At 39.3% G+C, this 26,907-nt stretch overlaps 1 protein-coding gene and 1 pseudogene across 2 annotated transcripts in view; one reads left to right on the top strand and one right to left on the bottom strand.

Moving 5' to 3' along the window:
- The window catches only part of CEP70 (centrosomal protein 70), a 50,172-nt gene extending 23,529 nt beyond the window's left edge, over positions 1 to 26,643 (bottom strand). The window contains exons 1-9 of the mRNA XM_080934543.1: positions 26,614 to 26,643; positions 17,702 to 17,792; positions 17,451 to 17,574; positions 16,562 to 16,742; positions 11,286 to 11,455; positions 9,544 to 9,600; positions 8,387 to 8,471; positions 8,207 to 8,295; positions 5,158 to 5,232 (exon numbers count right to left, since the gene is read on the bottom strand). Coding sequence (XP_080790669.1) covers positions 5,158 to 5,232; positions 8,207 to 8,295; positions 8,387 to 8,471; positions 9,544 to 9,600; positions 11,286 to 11,455; positions 16,562 to 16,742; positions 17,451 to 17,574; positions 17,702 to 17,792; positions 26,614 to 26,628 — 887 coding nt within the window. The 5' untranslated portion in view covers positions 26,629 to 26,643. The remainder of the gene's footprint in view (positions 1 to 5,157; positions 5,233 to 8,206; positions 8,296 to 8,386; positions 8,472 to 9,543; positions 9,601 to 11,285; positions 11,456 to 16,561; positions 16,743 to 17,450; positions 17,575 to 17,701; positions 17,793 to 26,613) is intronic.
- Positions 25,241 to 25,743, top strand: LOC308434152 (gem-associated protein 6-like; annotated as a pseudogene). Its single transcript has one exon. The product of its transcript is annotated as a gem-associated protein 6-like (transcript).
- Positions 26,644 to 26,907: the final 264 nt, after the last annotated feature.

Here is a 26,907-nt window from a genome sequence, read left to right as displayed (position 1 = left end):
CACAAGAGATACAAGTAGCTAGTTTTGTTAATCATCTTACAGAAAATGTAACCAAGGTCCTGAGCATAAGAGGACTTTGATAGACAGCTAGAACAAAGAATTGGTACATTATATGATAGTGTGCAGATCATGGGAGGTAAGATACAAGGAATGAATGTCAGAAACCATTTGAAATGCCATGCTTGATATCTCTGTATCTGCATAACTCTAAAAGTGTATAATGAAAGTCAGCATAACTGAACCAAAGTGTAAAGGTCCCTCAAGGTATATGGCATAATACTAATACTTCCTTAAATTTGTTTAGCCCTGTATAAGGAAGTTGTAAGCTTAAGAAATGCAAAGACTTTGTCTTTTGATGCTGTTAGCATTGCATATTCTGAAAAAGTTACAGATCATTTTTCCTTCATGGTCCTTGTTTACATCTCTTGTTGAGCATAGTATGACTTGGCTTTATGATCCTTTTAACATCATGTCTATTACATGTTCTTTTGAGAATAATTATCAGAGCTTTCACAAATATCAAAACAAAGTTACATAAATTCAAGCTCCAACATCTTCCCTAGCAGAAGTTGGTAGTCAATGATGGGTAAGGTCATCCTGAAAACCTTTTCAACCCTAAACAGGCCACAAATACAAGATTATTTGTGTGCCAATTACAGGTAAAAGCTACGTTTTGGATGGCAACCTAAGACAGGCACAACTTTCTGCTTTGTGACTGCTGAGGTGCTTTTATTTTATTTTTTTTATAGATAAAAAAAGATGAGTGAAATTCTCTCAGAGGTGGATCAACCTAAGATAGAGTGTAAATGCTAAGATTCATGTACTAATGACGTTGTAAGGTCCACACGTCTTTAGCAATCATCTAAGACAGGCACAGTCTCTTACTGAGACAGCTTTGGCTTGTATAGATAAAAGGGGAGGTATGTGGGGAGCACATCCAGAATTAACTTTGGCTGACTTCTTGTTTGTGATTAATCATAATCCTAGATTAAATAAATCTTCAAAGTCTACTGTTGTACAGTTAACTGGACTAATGGGACATTTACATCATGCCCACTGGACAAAGATGGGCAATCCTCCAAAATAAGCTTCAGTGGGACTTTATCTCTAACTGTGAACAAAAATATGGTGTCTATGTCCCCAACAGAAATGGAATTTCTGACCACGTCCGGACCTTAGTATCAGTTCCTACTAGGAATAATGTTTGGTACATGGATGGGAAAGGGAATATTTGCTAGGAAGATATACATAATGAAACTGACATTATCAGACTTCTCCTGTAGATGACAAAGCATATACTCTCCCTCACACTGGAATTTGGTGTAATATCAAAGAAATAAAACAGATCTACTTATGGTTCACTAATATAGCCTATGATAACCTTGATGTTAAAGAAACATCTTTCCTAGAGCTAAATGTAAATAAATGTGACATTAAAATTATGAATGTATAATAGCCTAAGACTAAATTAGATTTGGCAAAAAAAAAGACAATAAAATTTCTCAGAAAGGCCAATAGAACACCCCAGAAGATACACTTAACAGTGGACAAGGAAGGAAATGACAGCCTTGAGCTTGTTATCACCTATGACCAACCATGCCAAGGTTCTGTGGCTAGCTATCATGTATGTTTCCCTCATCAATGACCTTTCCTAAGATGTAACAAACACTCCTCCTAACCACCTTTATTAAAATGCTCTTAATATTATTTAATATATGTTTTAGATGCTACACAAATACCAAGAACATAGGAGAATAAAAGAACTAAAATGACAGGCCAATCTACCACTACATGGACCTTTCTGCTATGGGTTCCTAAACAGGTCCCTCTGGAGAGACTCTGACTGCTGTTCTGTCAGCTGTCCAGTCATCAACCCAATCTCCTGAGAGCAGTTAGGGTTACCTCCTGAGGCTGGTGATGAAAGAAAGCAGGAGTTAGGTAATTCCCTTGTTAGATAAACAGTGAGAGAAGAGACCAGAATAATGTTAACTTCACATATCCTAAAATGGATGTTGAATATCATAGAGGACGGGCCAGGGCCAAAAATTAACTTTCTATCCCAGCATGCCCCACATCAGAAAATGTCTGCTTGTAGAGAAAAACATGTATAGAAGAAAGTGCAAGGCATGTGGACAATGCCTCACCAACTCAGATCCAGAGCCCCAACTAGTCAAAGTAACTTCCCTACCTGAGTCTTGAAGCTCACCAATCCCTGAGCTGAAAAACATCATGCATTGTCAGAGACTTTCAGTCAAACTAGTAATAGAGGTACTGACTGACTGACTCAATATAAAACCTCACTCAAGATAACCTGTAGACTCCAGGACCTCTCCTTTCAGAGGAATCTGTTTTTCCCTGCTACTTTTGCTCTGATTAAAACATTAGCTCTGTTACACTGGATTCGTTATTGCCTTTTAATAATTTAACTGGTGGAAAAAGAACTAGATAGCCACACACCATGTAAGGCTTGCAGTGCCTCAGCCCACCACACCATCCTGCTAGCCATTATCATTTACACTACCATTAATATCATATTCATGTTCTATTGAGATTGCCTTTTCTATTCCTTCATGATCCTTCTCCTTTATATTATCTCAATGAGGTCTATTTGGATTTTGCAACCCCAGTGTTTAGAATGGTGCACAGATACTAGGAAGTACTTCTGTGCAGCTAAAACACAGCAACAGCAGGAAGGGATAGTCACTGACTAAAGTAACCTTTTCAAGCCTTTCCTTAGAATTCCCAGTTTAGTTTTCCTCCCCAAACTTAAGTAGATACACAATGAATCCCTCCTTGTTTCTGTTTGTCTTTTCAGTTGTGATAATAGTGTTTCCATGGAGAGAAAGAGCAGCTATCACTGAAAACTGAAACATCTATACCAATAACACAAATTAATTGATCTATTTAATGCATATACTAACAATTATCCACCCAAAGCTTCACAAATTCCCCATGTCCAAGTCTTTTCAATCAAAGAATATACTAAATAATCTTATGGAAGTACCATCACTACTTAAGATCATCATTTTAAAATGCCTGAGACCTTACGTTTTAAAGCAGGGGAAGAAAGGAAAGGTATTCGATAGGATAGGTTCATTATCTGGTACTTTTAGTTTTTAAGTGACAAAGCTTGCCAAACTTTTTAGATCAGTGCTAAAGCATTTACCTTGCCATGCTTAAGGCTCTGGGCTCAATCTCTAGCACAAAAATTAACATAAAACTTCAGACTGTAACTTAGCTACAATAAAAATAAAGGATCTGCTACCTATAATTTGTTTCTTTTACAATTTTTTTTATTTCTAAAGGTAGTTCTCCATCAAAATCTTTTCTTCTTCCTATACTTTTTTTTTTTTTACTCTATTGAGGTAAATGCCAACAGGTGAAATGCCAACAGGACAGTGGGGCAGTGTGGCATATAGGTTTAACCAGGGAGAGGCGCATAGTATAGGGTACCTAGGAGGTAGACAAGAGGGCTGACCCAAGGAAAGGATGCATGAAAAACCATACAGAGGTCTACTATCCTATATCCCAATTTTTAAAATTGGAGGGACAAAGAATTTATATGAAATAAGAGAAGAGGGGAATTGCTATTAAAGGGCTAAGTGAGCATGGGCGTTGGGGATAAAAGAGAGAACAAATTAACCAAAATTAAAGATATAGGAAGTCCACTAGCTAAGAAGCTGGTTTGAAATTACAACTTAAAAAAAGATACCTTTTTAGTGGAAATAACCTGCTTGGGTGGACAATGCCACCCCTAGAATACATGGGTGTAAGACATTAATACTTTCTAGGAATTAATGGTCAGGGAGGCCCCTGAGGTCTCTAAAACAACACAGGCTGATCTTATCGCCCCTGGCTACCCACCAGACCATATGACAAGACTCTAAAGACACTACTGCTGAAGACACCATACTATTTGGCTACAGGACATACAGAAGTAAATCTCAAACCAACCAGGAAACTTCCTAATGCTGACTAGCTTTCAGAGAGCTGAAGGTGCTATGCAGGTGGCTAGAAAAGGAATCAATGGTCCTAACCAGCTGGGCTTTGATGCTGCAGCACTGACCTACCAGGCAAGAGACATCTGCTTGGTCCAACAGTGGCCTGGGATAACAGCTTTCTGGCTGGATTTAAGGCCTGCTCCACAAGAGGGAACTTTATGACTTGTCAAAAGTCCATGACTCAGGAGTTCAGAGGCCTTAGGGTAGAAGCTGCCATTGTTAGTCTGATAAATGATCTTGTTGTTAAAATGCTAAGTATATGTACCTATAAACCTGGGATGCTCTCACCATTGATCAAAGTAGTTTCCTTTGACAGTGGGCAGTAATAAATGCAGAGAAGCAAAACTGGTCACAGAGCTGAGAATACAAGACTGAGTGCTCAGCCCCATCACCTTCCTCCACCCTCAGAGCTCCAGGAACAAGGCAGAAAGAGCAGAAAACCCAGATGATGGGGAGAGGGCTGTGAAATTCTGAGTTTTGAACATGACGTGACAATCATAGTCATGAACTCACAACACCTGTGGTTATAAAGTTAAACCAGATGAGATTCCAGCATAGACAGGCAAGAGGACTTCCAGAGCCCACCTCTCTGCTGTTAAGTTTCTGGGAGAATCATTCCTTCTGAGGATGTAGACAGCAACAAGATCCCCATGCTTTGGCAAAGTATCAAACTCATGCACATATCAACTGCACCAACTGGACTTGGCAGGTTATTTTTTAAAATAACCAAGTTGTTTAGAGGACATGTAGAGGAGAGGGAAGTTGAAGAGGGGAAATTATATATATGACCATATTATATGAATGCATGGAATTCTCAAGAACAAAAAAAAAATGAAGTCAAATCCAAATTGCTTTTAAACTGTTAGAATCAGAAATATCCTCCTTTCCATCGTTTGCTTTTGTTTTTTGAGACAGAGCTTTGCTGTATAGCCCAGGCTACCCTCATATCTGTGACCCCCCCCCCGCCCACATTTCACAGTGCTGGGACTTATAGGTTGATGCTAGCATGTTTAGTTCAAAATTACTTCTAATGTCACACCTCCACTCAGCCTGGCAATTCCAAGACAAAGATAATACACGACAGCTGATAAGAAACAAACAAATGATAAAACATAGGACCCAACTATAAGGAAAAGGTCTGACAAAATATAATTACTTTATGTTTTTCTTAAGGGCTTTTTCCAGTTTCTTCACTTGTTGTTTATAAAGTCTTAATTCGTGTTCTGTGGGCCTGTAGAGAAGAAATCATGATGAATACACTAAGTTTACTGAAGAGATAAAAACATGTAGCAAACAATAAATAAAAGGTTATCCTGTTATCAACATACACGTTATTTTTTATTAAATTTTATGTGTGGGTATTTTGGCTGCACATATGTCCTGCATCACTGCTACAGACACCAGAAGGCAGCCTTGAATCCTCTGGAACTGGAGTCCAGACAGTTGAGAGCCATCATGTGAGTTCTGGGAATCAAACTCAAGTCCTCTGGGAGACTGACAATGTTCTCATTTGCTGAGCCATCTCTCCAGACCCTTATTACATCTTTAACTCTTAGGTGTTTACTAGGCATTTTGATTTCATTCTGTGTAATTCTTTATTTAAAGATGTTATTCACTTTTGGGATAATATGCAACTTGTTTCTGGTACATCCATCACCCAGTTTGTTAATATTTCAGTACTAATGTATCTAAATCTTTTTTACATTAAAACATGTTTTTCTCTGGGCTGGTTGGTTTTTGTTAACTTGACACAAACTATCTGGAAAGATGAAATCTTTTTTTGTTGTTTTAAGACACAGTTTCTCTGTGCAGCTCTGGTTGCCCTAGAACTTACTCCGTAGACCAGGCTGGCCTTGAATTCAGAGACCCACCTGCCTCTGCTTCTGGAGTGCTGCAATTAAAGGTGCGCACAAAGAAACAAAACTACCTCAATAGAATTGGCCTGCAGACAAGGCTTTGCAGCACTGTTCTGATTAATGGTTACGTGGGAGGGCCCAGTCCACACTTGAGCCCAAGGTCCTACCTAGATGGTATAAGAAAGCAGTCTGAGCAAGCTGAGAGGAACAAACCAGTAAGCATACAATTCCGTGGCCTCTACTTCAGTCCCCACCCCAAGGCTCTTGCCTTGGCTTCCTTGGATGATGAACTCTAAGCTGTAAGATGAAATAAACCCTTCCCTCCCCAGGTTGCTTTTGGTCACGCCATGATTTCATCATGGCCAAAGGAACCCTAGCTAGGACACCTCATTAATGTCACTCCTGTCTCTCTCACAAAAACTGCTATCCTGAACTTAAAAGTTCATGATTCCCAAACACGATTTTAAGTTCTTACTCCATCTTTACATGGTGCACAGCAGGTTTTCAGTCTTTATGCTATCATCAAATGATAAGTCTTTCAGAACAGGGATTTGTTTTGGTCATTATTTTATCCCAAAACCTGGGATGATGCCTGACTTAAATAAAAATTATTGAGTAAAACTAAAGTTTTATCAATGTTCATTCCAGATAACACACTGCCGACAAGTACTATTTTCTTTTATAATTATGCTGCCTATTTTTTTGTAACAGAAACAACTGACTTTTTGCTCCTTTAACACAGGGTTAAGAAAAAACATAGATAAGTAATTTTGGAATGAGAAACCCACTGAAACTGAATGTGTTATAGAATGTTATAGAGTATACATTTCAAAATCATTGAGTTAGTAAAGTTCAAATGTTTAAACCTCAAAAATAGAAAACATCTGAAATAACTGATATTATTTTGATGTAAGTATTCCACACTATAATCCTAAATCACATAAATTTGTATCCCATGACAACTACAACCACAATTTGTCAATTCATAATTTTTAAAATTTAAATTTAAAATGTGGGTTGGAGAGATGGCTCAGTGGTTAAGAGCACTGACTGCTCTTCCAGAGGTCCTGAGTTCAATTCCCAGCAACCACATGGTGGCTCACAACCATCTGTTATGAGATCTGATGCCCTCTTCTGGTGTGTCTGAAGACAACTACAGTGTTCTTCTACATAATAAATAAATCTTTAAAAAATTTTTAAATGTAATGTGAAGTTATAAAGACAAGCGAGAAATACTGTGATCCATTTATCTAGGAAAGACAAAACGAATCAGAGACTGTCTGAGGTATAGATAACGGTGTGAGGATAAAACTACATAAACACAAAAAATCCTGGGGATCGTTTTCTTGGTGGTGCCTATCCACAGAGTCAGATATATACCAACACTTTCAAATTGTGTATAATATATTGTACATACATGACTATAGCTAGCTTTATGTGTATACAGTATGTGTTTGTGTGGATATGAGCATGTGCATGTTTGTGTACAAGTGCACATGCACATGTGTGTGAAGACCAGAGATGGCATCAGGTATCATATTTCATCACTGTCTATCTTAGCTTTGAGCTGTGTTCTCTCACTGGACCTGGTGTCCATCCAATTGACTGGCCAGCCAATGAGCTCCAGGAATCTGCCAGCCTTCACTCCTTCACCCAATGCTGCAGTTACAGATGCACACTGCTACAATTTGCTATAGATCTGAATTCAGGTTCTCACATGCACAGCAGACAGTTTTCCAAATGAACAAACTCTCTAGCTCTCACTACAGCTTATTTTTAAAAGAAAAACTAAACAAAGACTGACCCTGGGTTTGGGGAGACAGCTACTTCTGGTAAAATGCTTGGCATGCAGCCATAAAGACCTGAGTTCAAACCAGAGAATCTACTAAAAAGGCACTGGGAAGGGGGTGGCACAGACAAGCAGATCCCTAGGGCTTATTGGCAGGGCAGCCTAGTCTAATTGGAAAACTCCCAGCAGGTCTCAAGGGGTGATCCGGTCTTATAAAACAAGGTAGGCAACTCAGGAGTGACCCCTGACGCTGACCTCTAGTTTCCATATGCAGAAGCACAGATGTGCACACTCAATTGCACACGTACTTACACCTACATATAAACACAAACATAGAAAACAAAACCCTGAATCTCCTCAAAGTTCTTAGCCAATTTATTCTCAGCATGAATTCCTATTTTCTCATTTCCCTTGCTTCCCCCTAAGGATTCTTATACCTTTCACCATTTGCCATGAAATACAACTAGTCAAAAGGAACACAGGGGTATCAGATACTTGGGTTCAGTTTTAGAGTAAGGGGGCAGGAATGATTCATTTAACATTCTAAAAGTTTGTCTCACCTTTTTTCCAGATCTTTTTGGAGACTCAGCTTTTCATGTAACAGCACATCAATCTTGGCTTTTGATTCCTTGAGTTGCTTCTGTAATGACTGCAATGTATTTCACAGTGAAATAAATAACACTCCTAGGGGATTACTCTGCTCTATGAAAAGGTATTTGTCAGTTCTCTAGTCTCCATACCATCAATAGGCCTTTATAAGATGGTGAGACACCCAGGTTTATGTTGTCTTTTTCTTCTGACTGACTGTCGTCTTCCTCACACTGCCTGTAGGAAGACAAACAGTGTATCTTGTAGAACTCTATCCTTAAAGAGAACGTGTAGCTAACAAAACTGAAGCCAATTTAGTACAGCAGCTACCAAATCTTAGAGTGGTCTGTTTGCTACTCTTAGAATGTGTGAGGATCAAAAACTTTGTCATGGGACACAAGAAGGGATGAAAAATGATTGAACGAACAAACAAAATACAAATCGAGCACTTCCTGGTCTTTTTTAAAAAACACACTGCATACGTGGATAATACACAGTGCACAGCATACCTCATTTACCCTGTGCTTCAGACTGGAGATTACTGATCGTTCCTAAATGTGTTCACTTTCCTGCTAATGTATTTATCTAACTGGAAAATCCCTCACTCATGCATCCATCTTCCTTACTGCTCACCACTCTCTCCTTTGGCCAGATAGCCATCCCTCTGCTTCACAGTGACAGTGCATACCACTACGCCTTACACTTACATGGGTGTTAACGTAATCTTCCCATGGGACTATCAGGAAGGCCTCAAGTCAGCTGGGGATTCACTATATAGCCCAGGCTGGCCTCAAACTTGTAGCTATCCTCTTTCCTAGGCTATCTCAGTCTACAGAGAGCTAGGATTACAGATGAACTACTACACCCAGCTATATGCCTGATTTTTCACTGACATTCTATCTTTAGTATTTAAATTTACATAACTATGTGTTATTCTGTTCCACAACCAATGTACTTATATGAATGTACTTATTGTCCAGTGGATATACAACAATGCTTCAACAAAATAAAATACACCTTTGTTGTTTCATGTAAATACAGTACATTCTAACGTAAGCAGTAAAATTCAGTCTTACAGACCTTATTAAAAGAGGAGGATGTGACAGGGAACCCAGAATTTTAGGGGGGGATAAATATTCTTGAAATACACTGTATACAGATACCAAATTCTCACAGAATAGAAAATATTATATTTGGAAAAGAACTTTATAATGGTATGAAGACTTCCATAGCATAAAGTCTCAAAAGCTAGAGAAACTTAATGTATAATTATAAAAGTAATAAATATAAAAAATTATATTATTTATACCTTTGTATAAGAAGTTTTCTAAGTTTATATTCATAGTGATCAATTAGACAAAGCAATCTAGAAAACAAAAAATGTTATTTTCAAAAGGTAGTATTTATTATACTTTCTATATAATTCCAAATTACAAAGATAAGAACTCAGAAAGAAAATGAAAAAATGGCAAAGTGAGGAAAAAAGTGAAAAAAGAAAAAAAAGATGGCTTAGCAGTTGAGAGAATAGTGCAGGGCTAGAAAGATTTGCTGCTCTTTCAGAGGACACAGGTTTGATTTCTAACTACAGAGTGGCTCATGGTTATCTATCTCCAGCTCTAAGGGATCCAGTGCTGTCTTCTGGACTCCACAGGCACAGGCTCAGATGTGGTACATACACATACATATGGGCAAAATACTCATACATAGAAAATAAATTTTAGCTTTTTCTTTAAGACTTATTTGTGTGTATGTACAACTTGTGTTCAAGTGCCCGAGGAGGCCAGAAGGCATCTGATGACCTGGAGCTTGAGTTACAGCAACTGTGAGCCACCATGTGGCTGCTGGGAACAGAACCCATGTTCTCTGCAAGAATACCGAGTATTCCCAACCTCTGAGCCATCCATCCAGGCCTAAAAAATTGTTCTCAGCGCAATAGGGTAGTGAAAAACCACCTGTAACTCTAGCTCTGGAGCTTTCCAATGGCTCTGGAGACCTGCTCACAAGCACATATACCCACATACACATTACTAAAAATCAAATCTTTAGCACAGATTGCCTGGCAAACTTAAAATTTTTCAATAATTCTTGCCAGAAACAAGTATTGCACTGAGCCATATATATAACTTCCATCAATATATTTATAAGCATGTTTCACTGTATAAATACATACTCTTCCTGTCCCAACAATCTCTGGCAATCTCCCTCAAAAATATCTGCCCAAGGCTTAGTGGTTAAGGGAACTTGCTTCTCTTACTTGGGACCTGGGCTTGATTCCCAGCACACCATATGGCAGTTCACAACTGTCTGGAATTCTAGTTCCAAGGGATCCAACACCTTCTTCTAACCTCTGCATGCATATATGTGTATATATACATATATGTATATATATATATATATGCACATATATATATATACATACACACATATACACACCCACGCATGCACACAAAACTGATAAATATTTTTATTTTGGGTTTTCTTTTTTGAGACATGTTCTAACTATATGGCCCTGACTGGCCTAAAACTCAGAGATCTATCTACCGATTTCTCCCCCCCAAGTGCTGGAATTAAAGGCATATGGCACTATACCCATTCATAGTTAATATTTAAAAAATAAATGTCTAAACTCATTCCTTAACAAGTTGGAGAGATGGTTCAGTAGTTAAGAGCACTGGACGCTCTTTCAGAGGGCACAGGTTTTATTCCCAGCACCCACAGGACCGCCTACAACTGTCTATAACTCCAGTTCTAGGGGTGTTTGATGCCCTCTTCTGGTCATTGCAGGCATGTGGTGCATATACATACATGCAGGCACAATACCTGTACATATAAAGTTTAATAAATTAATTCCTCAAAATACTCTTAAAAACTATATTCACACACATACACTCACACACACACACATATGTACACACACATTCATGTACACGTACACACACAAAATGATGAACTATAAAAAGAGAAAAGAGGATTTCTATAGCAAAAGAAAAAAAATTAGCTGAAAAAAAAAATCAGCCTAGTTTCATCACCATCCTATGTACTAGGCATTACTGTTTATCCAAGACTGAATGAGGAACTCTTCTGTAGAGATGGGCAAACACTCTGTTTTGAGTGACAACGCGCTCTTCTTCCTCTTTGGCAAATCTGTATATCTCCTTTTGCAAAGAAGCAATAGTCTCTTCTTGTTCCTTTTGGTTTTTCTTATAATGCTGGCATTTCATCTGTAAGAGCATTGTGAAAGCAGCTATGGTTACACATGGAGGACATAGTGTCTTGTTCTACCTGGGTCACCATCCCCACTGAGCTGCTTCATTCAGTGAGTAGCATCAAGGCTGCTTGAAACTGATGCAAGAAATATTAATATGTCATAAATGTGAAAATGTATAAAATAAGAAAACTATGTTTACTGCATGCATTCAAGGTTAAGTAATCAGTAAGGGTTTTAAGAATCTATATGAAGTCAATATAATTTGATATTTTGATAGTTTTATGAGACCGGGTCTCTATGTAGTCCTGGCTGGCTTCCAGCTCAGCTTCTAATTGCTAAGATTCTGTGTATTCTACTATGTTTAACTTATATCTAGGGTTAGATAAAAACAATAATCAGTAAGAGATTTATCAAAAATATTTTAAAAGAACCCCAAAAGAAGATTTAAAAATTTAAAATGCTCTATGGATTGCAAATGATGTAGTCAATTGAGACATCCAGGCAAAGGAGGAGACTATAAATCCAGAATAGGTCCATAACCAGGAATAATCAGTATATGCCTCAGATTTATAAAAAAAAAAATCACTTTTAAAACAAAACACTCATGGCAAATACATGGCCATTTGTCCAAGGTGTCAAATGTATTGAAAACTAGCAACCCTCAGAGGGGTAATAGTCTTAGTTGCTGGCAAATCCCCTCTTCTGGTGACCATGAAATATACAGTGATCCATCCTTTGTCTTGGCACTCCATGAAACCAGGCATGACCTCAATAGCTAAGCGATAAAGATACTGGTGTAGAAGTTACCCAAACATAGAAGTAATCATTGAGGCTGATACTGGTTTTGGCATATAGTCATTAAACAGTGATGAGATTCATAAGAACATTTCTGTGTATCATATGTTCTCACAATGCTCACCTTTGTATCTCTGTATCATTCTTTTTCTTCTTCCCCACTGATCTTCATTCCCCTAATCTGGCTTCAACTTTCAAGAAATGCACGTACACATGCATGCATGCACACAGCAGTGAGCCCAGATGCAGTGTCTCTGTGGTACAATAACCTAGCCTGGGGTGTATCCCAGGAAGAGTATGACTGGATCATATGGTAGTTTTAGGTTTCGGAGGAACCTCCTCACTAATTTCTACAGTTGCTGAACTTATGTCTATTCCCTTTGGTAAGGGTTCTCTTTTTTCCAAATCCTCATTATCACTTGTTGCGTACTTTCTTAATGATTGGTATTCTGTCCAGGGTAAAATACAATCTCAGTGTGGTTTTAATTTGCATTTCCTTGGTGGCTAAGGGTGTTGACCATTATTTATCTATTTCTGGGTCATTCTTACCCCAATCTTTTGAGAAAAATCTGTTCATAAATTAAGACTATTTATCAATGGATTGTCTGTGTTTAGTTTTTGTTTTGTTTTTTCAAGGCAGGGTTTCTCTGTATAGCCTTGGCTAACCTAGAGCTCACTGTGTAGACCAGGCTGGCCTGGAACTCAGAGATCCTTTTGCCTCTGCATCCTGAGTGCTGGGATTAAAGGCGTGTGACACCCCTACCTGGATCTTTATATATTCTAGATGGTAATCCACAGCTGGTACAGTTTTCTCCCCTTCTACTGGTTGTCTTTTCACCCTGTTGCTTGGTTCCTTTCCTATGGAGAGGCTTTTAAATTCTTGTTCTTGATATCATTTCCTGAGCTACTGGAGCCCTTTTCAGAGAGTCCCGCCTGTGTCCATACTTTTCAGAGGTTTCTCTGTTTTTATTTTCCCTAAAAGTTTCCATTTGAAGAGTTTGATTATTTTGAACTGATTTTTTGTATGGGGTAAGAGATAAGGATCTAGTTTCATTTTTCTACATATATTCACGTCTTCTTGTACTGTGTTGAAGATGCTATCTCTTTTTCAAATGTATGTATTTGGCATCTTTGCCCAAAATTCAATTGGCTGTTAAGTGTTTAATTCTGGGTTGTGTATTCTATTTAACTGATACACACATTTTGTACCAGTAGTACCAACTGGTTTTTTTAAAAGAATTATTTATTTTATGCATGTGAGTGCACTGTAACTGTCTTCAGACACACTAGAAGAGGGCATCAGATCCCATTACAGATGGTCATGAGCCACTATGTGGTTGCTGGGAATTGAACTCAGACCTCTGGAAGAGCAGTCAGTGCTCTTAACTGCTGAGCCATCTCTCCAGCCCACCATACTGGTTTTGTTATTATAGTTTTGTGGTTATAACTTGAAACCAGAATAGTACTATCTCCAGCATTGTTACTTGCAGTTAAAATTCCTTTCACTGTCAAGGGTCTTCTGTGTTACCTTATTCATATTGGGACTATTTATTCCATTTCTCTGAAGACTGTCATTTGAATTTTGTTGGTTATTAAAGAAATTGCTTTTGGTAATAAAACTATTTTCTAATTATGCCAATCCATAATTGTGAACAGGAAGACTTTCATCTTCTCGTGTCTTCAATTTATTATTTTTTTATTTCAGTATTTCATTTTTCAGTATCTGGCTGAGGACTCAGTGGGTAAAGAAAGCAGTAGGACCTGCATTTTGAGTCTCCAAACCAGATGCAGGAGTACCCATCTATATTTCTATCATATGTATGGCAAAATGGGAGCCGAGACAGAAAAATCCTTAGAATCTCACAATCCAGGTAATCTATGTTCTGCACAAAATTCATTATGTTCTGTTCACAGGGCTTTATTGCACATGGTACAAGGCAAAATAACTATAAGAAAAATGTGGTATCTATACAGGCCACTAAAACCTCTTTATAGGGTACTAAGATCCATAATGGAAACTATGACTTCTAATAGGACATTGTAAAATCAATAAATTTCCAATATGAGTGTTTAACAGGTAGAAATGGATCTCTACTTCATGAGCACATGACTCCATATAAGGCATTTTGAGCTCTATAAGGAAGACACTGTGAGCTCTAAACAGGGCAGCATAAGATGTGTGCAGGGAACTGTAATCTACATATAAGACATCATGACTTTTATTAAAGAGGCACTTATGACATCTATAAAGTGTCCTATAAGATGAACATACATGCAATATGAGATCCCTGCCAGGACTGTGTGCTGCACATAAGTGCACTAGAGGATATACAAAGGAGACTGTGATGTATATAGAACACTATAGAACATTATAGGCTTATATAAAGGTGCAGTGTAACCTACATACTTCCGGATAAGCTCTAAGTCACATGCACTGTGAACTCTATTTAGGGCACTTGCGATATACTAGACACTAAGAGCTCTGTAGAGGGCACTTGGGGTCCATCAAGGATACTATGAACTCAAGATATTAAGTCTTGTAATCAAGAGCATTTTGAACTATTCAGAGGTGCAGAGTTTATAAAGGACATTATGACTTACATAGTTACATTATAAGGCCAATACAAATCAGACACACACACACAAAGGGAGAGGTGAGTGTGTATGTAAGATGTGTACTTGTGAACTTTATTCATGTGTTATATAAACTCAGTGGAGATGTACTGAATTCTGCACAGGTCACTATCATGGCAATGAGCTCTATACAAGTTCAATATGAGACATACAAAAGGCACTATGAGACCTGAACAAGGCTGTCTTAGCTCCATGCAGAGTACTGAGATCTATAACAGTCTTTATGGGCTACAAAAAGAATACCACAAATTCCTTATGTACAAGATGAGGTCTGAACTGAGAAGTCTACATAAGTGGACTATGAGTTTTACAGAGAATTCCAGTTTTCTACATGGCCTATGCCCCCTAAATATGGCAGTATGGCTACTACAAAGGTGTACTCTGGACTTCATGAAGTTAAAATGAGTTCAACAGAGGTGCACTGCAGGTTCTACATAACACCATGCACCTTATTATATAGTTTATTTATACAGAGCATTCCACTAGGTGAACTGTGAGATCTATACAGATTTCCAATACACTCTGTTGTCTTAGGGTTACTATTGTGATGAGACATAATTACCACAAACAACGTAGAAAGAAAAGGGGTTATCTGACTTATAGTTCCACATCATAATCGACCACTGGGGGAAGTAAGGACAGGAAATCAAACAGGGCAGGAATCTGGAGGTATGAACTGATACAGAGGCTATGAAGGGGAATTGCTTACTAGCTTGCTTCCATGGCTGGGTTAGCCTGGTTTCTTACCCAGAAGTGGCCTCACCCACTATAGTCTGGGGCCTCCCACAGAAATCACCAATTAAGAAAATGCTTCCACACACAGGTGCACTATAAGACCTATTCTGGACACCATAAACTCCAAATGAAACATTATGGCCTAGATGAAGGCACTGTGAGCTGTGTACAGGGCAATATATATGCTCAATATAGGTCAAAAATTGTATTCAGGATATTGTGATATTATTACATATACATTATACTAGGACTTCTTTGCAGATAACTGACTTCTATAATATTCATGGGATATTGAGTATTATATGGTATTTACAGTGAAATCTGAGCTCATTACAGAGCAATATGAGATATATTCAGGCACTGTTACCTACATGCAGGACGCGATGACTCTAAACATGTTATTATGGCTGCTATAAAGTAGACTTAGATTTACAAGTGCAGGAAAATCCCTGTGCAGGCATAATGAGCTATGCAATAGTGCAGTGTGGGATGCTGAAAGACTCAGTAGTTACAAGCACTTCCTGCTCTTCTAGAGGACCTGAATTCAGTTTCCAGCATCCATAACCATCAGCTCACAAGCTCCTGTAACTCCAGGTCCAGGAGACATAACACCCTCTTCCAGCCTCCAAAGACACCCGTTCATTCATGGCATACATTCACATAGACACACACATGAATCTTTTAGGAATACTCATGAAACTACAACAAGTAGCCACATAGACGAATGTCAAAATGGGGTACTAAATAGAAAAGACCACTATTAACATTACTGGCCTATGCCAATGTTAACTGCTTTCTTCTAACAATCTATCCACATACACCAAAACATTTGGATTTCCTTGACCTCTCTGCCACATACATACAACATGGAAGGCATATGGAAATTACTTGGAATTATGATGAACTATTTCAACACTAACCATCAAATAACAAAATATATAATTCAATACAATACCTGTAACATTTTATATTCCTTTTGAAGGTCTTTTATTCTATTTTGTTGCTGGAAAACCCTGTTTAGGGATTCATCTTCCAATTCACCAATTTTGGATTTCACACTGTCCATAATCTGCTGCAGGTCATTGGCTCGCTCTTCCTGGTGTGCTGCTCGGTTCTGTTCTAGCTGAAGTTCACTTCTATTTAACAGACACAATTTCTTCCCTCAGGGTTAAAATAAACCAGATCATACATGCCATATAGTAGCTTACTTTCCTAAATGTCTTCACATTCTTAACATTTCTTTTTTGTTTTTGTGTTGAGAATCAAAAATTAGAATAATTAGCACTGAACTGTAGCCCAGACTCAACACTTCTATCTTCTAACAGGTCTGCAGCTGTGACCCTGACATATCTAATCTTGTCTCTTACAGGAGAGAGTAATAGAAACAGAGGTACCATACACATCAGTGCTAAGTGCTAAGTGTTACAGGAGAGAGTAATAGAAACAGAAGGTACCATACACATCAATGCTAAGTGCTACCTAAAGTTATTACTCAATGTTTTCTCATTTATCTGTAAAAATGTTATGTTTTACATTTAATACAAATGAAATTTCAGAGGGTTTCAAGAGATGGTTCAGTGGTTACAAGCACTGGCTACTCTTCCAGAGGACCCAAATTCAGTTCCCAGCATGCAAACCATGGTTCACAATCATTCATAACTCCAGTTCCAGAGGATCTTATACCCTCTTCTGAACACTGAGGGCTCAGGCACCCACATGGTACATTTGCATACATGCTAACAAAAACACTCATATCTAAGTATAATGAAATTTCAGGATCCTCTTCAGAGAGCTGTGTTTAGAATCCATGCAAACAGCTCCCGGGGCACTCCCCACTTTCTTACTTCAGCTGCTGGTTTGTCTCTATGAGCTCCTGTATCATGCTCTGCTGACGTGTTGTTTCTTCCATCAGTGTTTTCAAAATCTGCCTCATTCTTTGTGATGATTGTTTGTCAAAAACGATGAAATCTGCATTGTAAAAAATTGTATATACTCATATATATAAACATATGAGATGGTAAAACTGAAGAGAAGGTAAAACCATTTTAAGATAAACAAACAAACAAAAAACAGCAGTAGCAAATCAGGTAGTTACCTCTGAGATCTGCTCCTTTGACTAGGCACAAAGGTTTGAAGCCATGCGTCATTAACAGCCCGTTGATGCTTTCCCATTCTGCTTCCTCCTGCTATAAGCACAGTAGAGAAAAAGAGGAATCACTTTAAGATGTGGAGAAAAACCTTCTATATGGCTCCCTATGTTTCCAGAAAAGAACCTTTTATCAAAAAGACTTTTGATTTTTAGATGTACATGTTTGTTTGTGTGTCTGCATGTAGGTATGAGCACATTAAATTCAGCTGCCTGCAAAGGCCAGACAAGTGTCAGTCCCTTGAGTTTGAGGTGGTTGTGAGCCACATGACATGGCTGCTGTGTTCTGTGGAAGACTAGCAAGCCATCTGTCCAGCACTCAGAAGGTTTTATAAATTTTTTCCCTCCAGATAGGGTTTCACTATGTAGCCCTGGATGGACTCAAACTGGCAATGTTAGACCAGGTCAGACTTGAACTTAAAGAAATGTGACTGCCTCTGCTTCCTCAGTGCTGGAATGAAAGGTGTGCATGTCATGCCTGGATTTAATATTAAATTTATGTATTAAATTAAAAATAAAACAAAACAGATGTTTTTACTAAAACTAGCAACAGAATAGAAATATGCAAATGATTAAATTATTGCATTATACAAAATATTCACATGTAGGCCTTAGTGGGAAATTAAAACAAAAACAACTGTAATTTCAGGGAAACAGATAAGTCTAATTAAATAAAGTCAGGCCATACTCAAAACGACACAACTGAAAACTAAAACTAGGCACTGGGAAACAAGTGTCCCTTCAACAATGATGAAAAAAGAAATCAAGGTACATGTGAGGGCTGACTAGGGAACAGCCACTTCCAAAGGGGCAGACTCTGGGCAAGTAGCAGAAGCAGTGATATTAAACAAGCAGAAGAGAAATTAAATTCTACATCCAAAAATCGGATTGAAAGATTGATCTTTCCAGGTTCCTCTTTACTGTGAAGGCATTTGAGATTGTCCAGCTACTCCTGAAGAAACAGATGAATAGATCAAAGAGAGGTTGGCAGTTGTGTAATATTGCTGTGTCCTGACAAAAGGATGTTGTTCAGCACAAAAGACTTATGAAGCTGTGGACAAAACTTACAAGTTGCTCCTGTATCAGGAACAGAAGAGGGCGCTGGATGTAATTCTGGCAAAAAACACCCCACATTGTTAAAGGACAGGGGATTAAAGGAAGAAAAGCCTACAGATGCAGAGAGTGATCCTGAACTGTTCAAACAAGTACTATACAAACAAATCATGAAATGGTTTGCTGAGCTGCAAATGAAAAGAGAGAGAGAGAGAGAGAGAGAGAGAGAGAGAGAGAGAGACACCAAAGACACACATGGAGGAAGTGACAAAGCTCAAGGAAAAGCCAATGAGAAAAGTCATGATGGTCAAGTAGATAGTGAATGAAATCTGCAGGCAAACATCAAAGGAAAGAAAATGAAGAGTCAGACCTTCCCCAGGCCACTCAAGGTCAAAATGGAGCATGAGCAGCCAGCTGGGTCACAGCAACAGAACCTAGGATTCATTTCTTTACCAATATAAAGTAACACTAATTTTCTAAATTTATTTTTTTTTCACTACAATTTAATACCAGAGTCATCCTTTAGTGCACTGATAAGAGGGGCTCAGGTGAAGCCCCACCCCCAGTTCCTGCCCGCTGAACAAGCACAAGTGGAAGGAGCCACTGTTGGTACTTATAAGATAAGCCTGTATCTTTTTTATTAATCATTTAATTGTTTACATTTCAAAACCTGTATCTTAATGTTCTATACTTTACTGGATTTTGATGGTTAGAAACTTCGTGGATAGTTCTGGAAATCATCTTGCTTGCTGTGAGTTCAGACAAGCTTCAGTTACCTCAGAAGTCTCTTTGCTTGCTTCTGAAGGTGCCATCCTCAAAGTCCCAGAACAGGCAAAAAAGGCATTTGTGAACACACTGTGCAGTTACTCAAAACTCTCAAACCCTGTGATGTTTGATGTTTCTTCTATTGACTGATCAGCCATTTTGATCTATAACAGTAGGACAGGGAGATGCCTAAGCAGCCACACCTAGTCTCCAGTCTCCTGACCATCAATCACATCCCTAGTGAAGCCTCAGCAGCCAGAGCCTACCTCAATCACCATCAACTCAAAACTGAACAGCAAGACAGAGACCCAGCAGCCACCTCTTCCTCCTCACCCCCAGACACCTAGCTGGGCTCCATAAGTAGCACGCAGCAGCAGGGGACAAGAGAGGCACTAGGATACTACATCAGTTCACTATAAGAAATGGATCTGGTTTCATCAACAAGAATGACACACCAAAGATGATGTATGCCCCCAACAGATTCACATAAAAAAAAAGCCCAAGAAGAACCTTTTGGAAATACAGTCTTGAGTTTAATACTGTTAAAGAAAAGGGTGGGAAAGAAGCAAATGTTACAGGCCCTGTGGAGTTCTGGTTCAAGACAGGAAATTCCATTATAGATGATATTCACCTCACAGGGGTCCTCCATGCAATTACCAGAACAGTGAGATTGGGAGAAAGAAGGAAGGATCAGAGAGCCCAACACCTCAGGCTTCACTCCAGGTAAAGTTAGTTTCCAACCCCACAACACAAGAAGATTCTATGGGTATCAACCATGGTATTTCAAATCCTCCTGTACAGGGAAGTAAGGAAGGTTGTTAATACTCAGGGCACAGGAGAGCAAGTCAGACCAGTAAGATAGACTAATCATGGTGTTATAAAGCATGATTTTATGGGACTCTCTTCACCAAAGACAGCATGAAGAAGGCAACAAAGACAAGGAAAATCAGAGATGAGACCTAACAGTCACCTCAACATAGGCATCACACTGAGCAACATCTATTATCCATGGAGATGCCCAAAGAACTCTGAACCACAAGATGGCAGAGATATGAAAGTAGCTGAAGCATCAGTTGAGAATCTGTCCACTCCTGAGGCTGAGAAGGGCAGGACAGAGAAAATGCTGGCTTAACATCTCTATCAGCATCTGACTTAGTCACTGTACTGGCTGGTTTTGTGTCAACTTGACACAAGCTGGAGTTATCACAGAGAAAGGAGCCTCCCTTGAGGAAATGCCTCCATGAGATCCAGCTGTAAGGCATTTTCTCAATTAGAGATCAAGGGTGGGAGGGCCCAGCCCACTGTGGGTGGTGCCATCCCTGGGCTAATAGACCTGGGTTCTATAAGAAAGCAGGCTGAGTAAGCCAGGGGAAGCAAGCCAGTAAGAAACATCTCTCCATGGCCTCTGCATCAGCTCCTGATTCCTGACCTGCTTGAGTTCCAGTCCTGACTTTCTTTGGTGATGAACAGCAGTGTAAAAGTGTAAGCTGAATAAACCCTTTCCTCCCCAACGTGCTTCTTGGTCATGATATTTTGTGCAGGAATACAAACCCTGACTAAGACAGTCCCCCAACAAGAATAAACGAATGGAAAATTCCAGAAACTAGAAGCAAAGGAGACTGGAACCAAAGATCTTAATTGCCTGCTTTTTGCCAGTTGACCAGGTACCTGGCAGGGTGCCTGCCCCGGGCTGTTCTACTTTTTGAGGCAGTGAAAGGGGAAGAGTGTCAGCAAGGGTAAGCCTTGGTCTTAGGAGATATTTAGGGTTGCGGTATAACGAAGTCACTTTGCTACTGTAGCTGACCTGCCTTTGGGCCACTGCAGTCTCTGGCATATAACACCTCACCAGAAAAGAACAGGGTATTAAGTAAAGAATTAATTGCTAGAGCCTTTTCCTTCTGTCCATATGCTGCTTGCTTGTCAGGCTAGGAGGAAGTTTGAAGCAATAAACTTGTATTGGACCAGGAGAAGAGAATCACTCATAGAAGGAAAAAACTCTTACACAGCAAATATGGATTAAACTCACATATATTCATATACAGATTCATGCATACACATTAAATCTCCATTCAAACCAACTGAGCCCAGTTTTCATACTCATAATTACATACATACATACATACACACACACACACACCCATACTTACATATGTATATGGAGCAAAAGATCAAGCGTGAGTGCAAAAAGAACTAATTCTGGATGAAAAATGAGCACCAATCTTTATTGCATTGAGGAAAAAAATGCTTCTACCCTTTTAATGTTAAATGAATTAAATACAAGTCTGTAAGAAGAAAGCTCTGCTCTCTTTAGTAAGACTAAGTCTGCCTTGCTAGTAAGAAAAGAAAAGCCTGTCTGCTCCTTCTGCTCTCTGCAGCTTCATCTTCCTCTTTCCTCTGCATTCTGCATATTGCTCTCAATTTTTTAAGTTGCCTTATAGTTCCTAAGTCATTCACTCTGCATTCTCCTTCTAATCCTGCTCTCCTGCTCTGACGTCACAGTGGACCATTCCTAGTGCCTTCACCTCTAAGTTCTTGTGTTCACTTCTGTCTCCTCTCTGTCCTCAGCACTTACACATCTTTCAGAACACATGATCACATGGTAAAAAGTTCATCCCAGGTTCACACACAAATTCAAATTATAAATAGAATAAGATCACAACAGAGAATGTTCATACGCATACCAATAGGAGTAATTATCTGGCTAAACAGACATCAGCTCTCACCAGCTCTGCAGGATCAGGGAGAGTTAAAAACCGTAACTTTTGTGACCAAGGGATTAGTGAAGTTTTTTTGGTTTTGTTTTTTAAGATTTGTTTATTATATATAAGCACAATGTAGCTATCTCCAGACACACCAGAGGAGGGCATTACAGATGGTTGTGAGCCACCATGTGGTTGCTGGGATTTGAACTCAGGACCTCTGGAAGAACAGCCATCTTTCCAGCCCCACCTGCTAGTTGTTAGCTTCTTCTTGTTGGCTTGACAATACTGAGAGCTATTCTGTACCAATATGATACTAAGTTTTATTATTTTAACATAAAGACATCTTTTTGGTATGTATATGAGTGTTTTGCCTACATGTATGTCTGTGCCTGGTGCCTAAGGAGGTCAGAGAGTCTCAAATCCCCTAGAACTAGAGTTACAGACAGTTGTGAGCTACCATGTGGGTAACAATAGCTATTTTAAAGTCTAGTTTTACTCCATACATCTTTAAAGTTGTTTTTAAGGACTTATTACTTTTACTTTGTGTATGTGTGTGTTTCAATAAGTTGTATGTAAACCACATATGTGAGAAGCCAAGACAGCACTGGATCGACAGACAGTGATGAGCCACCTGAACTGAGCAGAGTCATCTTCAGGGGCAGCAAGCACTTGTAAGTGCTGAGCCATCTCTCCAGCTCCACCTTTAAAGGTTTTTAAGTTGTTTTATTTTTATCATGTTGAAAATTTTAAGAATTTCAACGTTTTTAGTTGGGTGTGGTGGCACATGTCTTTAATCTCAGCATTAGGAGGACACAGAAAGATAGAGCTTTATGAATCCAAAGTCTTCCTGATGTACTGAGCAAGTTCCAGTACATCTAGGGTCAAAGAAACCCTGTCTTAAAAAACACACACACAAAAAAGCAAAAACAACTTTTCTCTACAGTAAATAAAATATAAACTACAAACACTTATGAAGGGGGTGATTCTGATGCTAAAGTCCTGTTCCCCAACTGTTTCTTGATCAATCAATAAAATACCATTGACCAATGACTAAAGATGGGACATGACACTTAAGAATTTCACAGGAGGACATGGAGAATCAGGAAAATGGAAGAAGAGGGAGACGGTCTGGGGAAAGGCTCCTGTGTGGCTGAACTTTCCTGAGGTGGGTGTAGCCCTGTACCAAACAGCCTGACCTTGACCTAAAGTAAATTCCCAGAGGAACATCTTTCCTGGAGTTAGAATTTGCAGTAACAGGTGTGAACAAAAAAAAAAAAAAAAAAAAAAAAGGAGGAGGAGTGGCAGGAGAAAGGCCAACCAGCCAAGTGAGTTTTCAGTTGGAATGGCCAATGGCCACTCTACCCAGTTATGCCAGGGATGGTATGGGGGGTTCAGGAGTGCCCAGTCATTGAGTTAGCAAAGGCATGTTAAAATTAACTGGTGCAAGGGAATCGGGGCAGAGGCTGGTAGCGAGGTAGAGCTTAAAGTGAGGTAGCAAAACCAATGAGCTAACACCAATTAATAAATTCTTAAATTATTAAAGAAAAAACTTATCAACTGCTGTGCATGGCGGCACATACCTTTGATTCCAGCCTTCAGGAGGCAAGAAGAAGACACTGAGTTGGAAGCCAGCATGGACTATATAGTCAGATCTTATCTCAAAAAGGGGACAGGGATGAGAGAGCCTGGAGAGATTGCTTAGAGTTAAGAGCATTTACTGCTCCCGCAGAGAACTCAGGCTCTGTGCCCAAGACCCACACGGCAGCTCATAACCATCTGTAATTTGTGTTTCAAGAGATCCAATGCCACTTCTGGCCTTACCTCCACAACCTCCTACACACACATATATATGTTGGCATACAAACATACATATATTTCTTAAAACTGAAAAAATGTTTTAAGTTACCCTGATGGTTTCCTAGCATGACTCACAGCCAGAGACATCTTTATGATTATTTATACTTCTCTCTTCTATTTTCTTATATATAACTCTTCTCTCATTTATTCCTAAGGTTTCTGGTCACACAGCTTGACTACTTTGTTGGATAAAGGACTAAATTATCACTGATGTCCTAAATTCCAAAATCATTGTGTGACTATCTCAAAGGATTTTGAGTCCACTAAACTTATTTAAAACAAAAGGCTTTGCTTAAGGTCACACATTTCACATGAACGAATAATACATGTTGTTCTCTGATGCCTCTTGTAATTGTATGAAATGAATGTGCGCATGTGTGAAGGCCAGTAGGAGAGGCTTTAAATGTCTTGGTCTGTCACTCTCTACTGTAGAGCCTCTCATTAAACCTTGAACTAGGCTGGTGGCCAGCAAATTCTGGCAATCCTCCCGTATCTATACCCATCCACCCACCTACCTACTATCCTGATGGCACTATAGAAATGACCATGACCACCTGCAGGGCTCGTGCTTACAAAACATTAGTCTGAACCATCTTCCAGGCTTTATCTTGTGTCTCGAGAGAAAGAATACAGCAATTTGCAGATACTGAAAACAAGACCTGAAGAGATGGCTCAGGGTTAAGAGCACATTACTCCTCCGCTCTTAAAGTGGACCCAAGTTCTGTATCTAGGACCCATGTCAGCTCACAACTGCCTGGAACTCCAGCCTCAGAGATTCGATGCCTCCAGTCTCATTAGAAACCATACACATACCTCCCCTCCATATATAATCAGAAGCAATAATAATAAACCTTAAAAATAAGAAGCAATAATAATAAAAAACCTTAAAAATAATAACCAGTGCTTGGTAGCATGTGAATTAAGTAGGAAGGTAGCCAGGTATCTGTGTGGTGTTTCCCTAGATTGCACAAAGCTCTGGGTATTGTGGCCTCAAGGCAGGACTTAGAGAAGCTTTAGAGCTTCGAGAGCATGTCCTCAACATTTATGAGGAAATTGGCATAAACCCTGCGGAGAATCACCTAGAAAGAGCAGATCCAGCCAGCTGGTGACCATGAGTGAAGGGATGAGGAAAAGCCCCTCAGAATGGGAGGATTGTGTGTATAAGGAAGTGAGAGTGATGCCGGTGAGGAGGAGAAGTGTAAAGAATGGCTTCTAACTACAGATCCCGTCTCTGTCCTGGTGAACTTCCTTGAAGATGGCGGACTGTCTGTGACTGGAAATACGGGACATTCGACATTCTGTGCAGACTGTGGAAACTGTGAGTGAGGGAACCACAGTAAGAGAGAAGCCGATGCATCTGTTCACTTCTGGAGACTGTAAAGGACACAGCCCTGGGGATCTGGAAAGGAAGACTAGCAGCATAAAGAAAGGGCTTGAGAAGAACCACATCCCTGTCACTGAGCAGGGAGATGCACAAAGGACCTCTGTGTGGCTGGGGTTCTGGAGTATATAGACCCACTACATACTCCAGAAAACTGCAGCAGCTCTAATGAGACCATTCTGCCCCAAATTCAGGATCTTATTCAAGGACATCTTTCAGCTTCCCAGCCCTAGGAACATACTGACGTCACTGTTGTGTTTTATATTAAATCCTTCAAATGTAAGTTGATTATATTATAAGACTTCAGAGCACACGAGGGTTTTGTGTGTGTGTGTGTGTGTGTGTGTGTGTGTGTGTGTTTTAAGTTTTTGTTCAGGTCAGATCAGATGAGTAATCATGAGTGCTGGGATCCTTGGGAAGTGAAGGTACCAGAACAGCATCCCTTGCACTGAAAACAACACAGGAAAGTCAGATTTGGAAGGAGCTTTTCTTGTGTGTGATTTAAGATAAATCACCCTCTTTAAAATAAGGTTTTAAAAAATACAACATAAATTTATAAATTTCAAAAAAATAATTACTAATGAAAACATGTGGAAATGGCACTGTCCAACACGTACACTACCGCAGCCGAGTAAGGCGTTCAGGCTTCTGTTAAGGAGGGAACGTTCTGTCAGACTCTCCTGGAGGCTGACACAGCTGAGAAAGCTTTAGTAACAAAGACACTTGACAGTCCTTATTCTGCAATTTTCCCGTTATTTAACCAATCTTTTACGACGGATTTCTAATTACATGCTCTTGTGCATGTATTTGGGGATAGGTGGAGTTGGGGGGGCAATATGTTCAAGTGAGTGCAGGTGCCTGCAGAGGCCAGAAGATAGTGTTGGATTCCCTGGAGCTGGAGTTAGTGATTGGGAACTATATAATGGAGGTACTGGGAGCTGAACTCAGGTTCTCTGGAAAAGCAGTGTATATTCTTAACCACTGAACCATTTCCCCAGTACCACCAAACAACCTTTTCTAAAGTAAAAATTTTCATATTTAAACACCAAGCACTCTTTTGAACATACTTTGAAAAATAGTGACTTAAAATATTTTTAGTTTACCTGTTTTTCAATCATGAGTCTGTTTGATAAAAGGCTAGAATCCTGGGGTTTTGAAGCTACTGTAGACAGCGGTTCTTTTGTAGAATCTGAAGTAGAGATCGGCAATAAAAATATTTGAGTTCCCTAAATAAAAAAGAAAAAGTGCAACAGCAGTTACAAGAGGTCCAGGGCTGAAGCTCAGTTGACACAATGCTTGTCTAGCACATGGACAGTGCTGGGTTCATTCTCTAGTCTGCACAAAACTAGTGTGGTGTGCTCACCTACACTCCAAGGCCTCAGGAAAACAGAACTACA

The sequence above is a fragment of the Micromys minutus genome, assembly GCF_963924665.1.
Source record: "Micromys minutus genome assembly, chromosome: 21".
Lineage (NCBI taxonomy): Eukaryota > Metazoa > Chordata > Mammalia > Rodentia > Muridae > Micromys > Micromys minutus.
The sequence above is the reverse complement of the archived record's forward strand: the minus strand, read 5'-3'. Positions and strand labels throughout refer to the sequence as shown.